The sequence below is a fragment of the Plectropomus leopardus genome, unplaced genomic scaffold (assembly GCF_008729295.1).
Source record: "Plectropomus leopardus isolate mb unplaced genomic scaffold, YSFRI_Pleo_2.0 unplaced_scaffold10632, whole genome shotgun sequence".
NCBI classification, from domain to species: domain Eukaryota; kingdom Metazoa; phylum Chordata; class Actinopteri; order Perciformes; family Serranidae; genus Plectropomus; species Plectropomus leopardus.
Genome location: NW_024611210.1, coordinates 1 through 2,250, shown reverse-complemented (window position 1 = coordinate 2,250; position 2,250 = coordinate 1). Strand labels below are relative to the sequence as shown.

Here is a 2,250-nt window from a genome sequence, read left to right as displayed (position 1 = left end):
GTTTAAGCATGCTTGATGCCAAAACAAATTGATGCCGCCACCGCAAAATGCGATAACTAGAAATATTCCCCCATTTTTGTTCAGGTGTATATATATATATATATAAAACACACAGACACACACTTTTGTTTTCTTTCATCTCTTTATTCACAAAATTACCATACTGCCTGTTCAGCAAGCTTATCGTGTATCGACAGCTTGCTGGTGGCTTTGAACGCACCCCTGTGTCTACTACCACTCACCCCTACGTCACTTCCGCTACACAACCTTCTCCAAGAGTTTTGTCCAAGATGGCGTCAACGCAGTTAACGGATGAGGAGCTTTTCTCCGAATTAAAGCGCTTTGGTTTCACTCCAGGCCCGGTCACCGAAAACACGCGCCCGGTATATCTGAAGAAACTGAAGAAGCTTCGCGAAGAGCAGCAGCAGCGGGGCTCCAGAGCGGGTAAAACCCGGAGCAGCGGGGCCATCAACAGCACCACTGGCGGAGGCAACACGGCGGGATCCAGGCCAGCCAGCCATGACGTCACGCACCTGAGCTCGAGCAGGAGACCGGGCAGGAAGTCCACCGTCCTCGGCTTCAGCTCCGACGAGTCTGACGCTGAAACTCCGCTGAAAAGAAAAGGCCTCAACCACAGCAGCAGGGCAGAGCGGAGCCCCGGTTTCCCGCAACAACCGAAGATAAGGCCCGTTACGACACCGAGCGCGGTTAGCAAGAGTCAGTACGGCGCTACTAGTCCGCTCAACAGCAACAATTCCTCCCCGGGTCCGGGCGGACACAGAAGTGTCTCGCTGGGTTGGGGAGTCCGTGCCAGATCCAGCCCCGAGGCGGAAGGGAGGGATTACGACGATTCGGGGGACGAGGACGATAATGAGGGGGGACCGGAGAAGAACTCTCGCTCTTTAAATGGTTGTGGGGCGTCTCATTTAAACACTAGCAAGCTAGCTGGGGATTACTCAGACTCGGACGAGGAGGAGGTTGGGGGCCCTGGTGCCGTAGACCAGCAGCGGCGGGAGAGGTTGGAGCCAAGACGGAGCCACCCGAAAGCGGAGTTTCCTTCCCACAGAGGGTCCCAGACGGGAGGGGCGGCCAGACAGGTTAACCCGTCTGAGAGTCTAAATATGGTGGGGAGCCGGAGGGAGGAGGGGGAGGAAGACGACGCCAAGAGAAGGGACTCGGAGGTGTCGGGAGGCTCCCGGAGCCACAACTTTCCAAGGAAGTCCATCTACGTGTCCCTCACCGAGAACCACGGAGGAGAGGCCGGCAAAAACAACCACGTCGACGGCGAGGACGGAGCATCCAGAAGCAGCAGTCGGTTTGCCATCGGGTTGAGACCGCGCTTCTCCAACTACAGCAGCCTGTCCCAGAGCTACAGGGGCAACCACTCCAACCACACCGCCCCCAACCACTCATACAGCCAGGCGGTGCTCAAGCACAAGCTGTCTGTCCCGGAGGACGAGCTGCTCCAGCAGTTCAAGCGGGAGGAGGTGGCCTCCTCCGGGAGCTTCAGCGCTCACTACCTGTCCATGTTCCTGCTTACGGCAGCCTGCCTCTTCTTCCTGCTGCTGGGCCTCATGTACCTCCGGATGAGGGGCTCTGGATCCTCGGAGGTGGATGGAGTCAGTAAGTATCTGACACCATGTGCAGTTTAACTCTTTGCAACCTGAGCAAATTGGCTTCAATTCTTTCAAAAGCATGGGAAGAAAGGATTGGGCAACTTAAAGGAAATGGCCAAAAATGCAAAAAATTGGTAAAAGATACAGTAACAGTAACCCTTTGAAACCTGCATCCACATCAGTTTTTTGTGCTGCATCCAGATGCCTTTCAAAAGCATTTAAACTAGAGGTCGACAGATTATCAGCCCGGCTGATTATTGAGGCGGATATTTGGCTTTCTGCTGATTATCTGTATCTGTATTTTATTTCAATAATTGCAGATAAAATTAATTTATTAAAAAGTGCAAAGAAAGTGTCAGCATGGGAGGAACTTAAACTTTGTAAAACCCCAGGGAGCTATTTTTATTTATTCAATTTGGTAATTAAATTTTCACTTGACTTTTTAAAAAAAGTTGCAGGGAACTCGCTGTACATGATGCTGAATGTTTCAGTTTTGATGAAATATTTGCTTCAAGGCATTTAAACAAAGTTTTGTGTTGGAGTATGTTATATTCCAAATATTAAATATTGACAGAAAAAGTCATTTTTATTGTAAATGCATATTGGCTCCAATTATCGGTTATCGGTCTCATTA

The 2,250-nt window shown here is 50.7% G+C and overlaps 1 protein-coding gene across 1 annotated transcript; it reads left to right on the top strand.

Moving 5' to 3' along the window:
- Nucleotides 1-165: 165 nt before the first annotated feature.
- Nucleotides 166-1,623, top strand: LOC121963255 (inner nuclear membrane protein Man1-like; the record flags this gene model as incomplete). The annotated part of the gene is made up of 1 exon (XM_042513573.1): nucleotides 166-1,623. A coding segment is annotated over exon 1 (1,333 nt), but the record flags the coding sequence as incomplete, so codon positions are not given.
- Nucleotides 1,624-2,250: the final 627 nt, after the last annotated feature.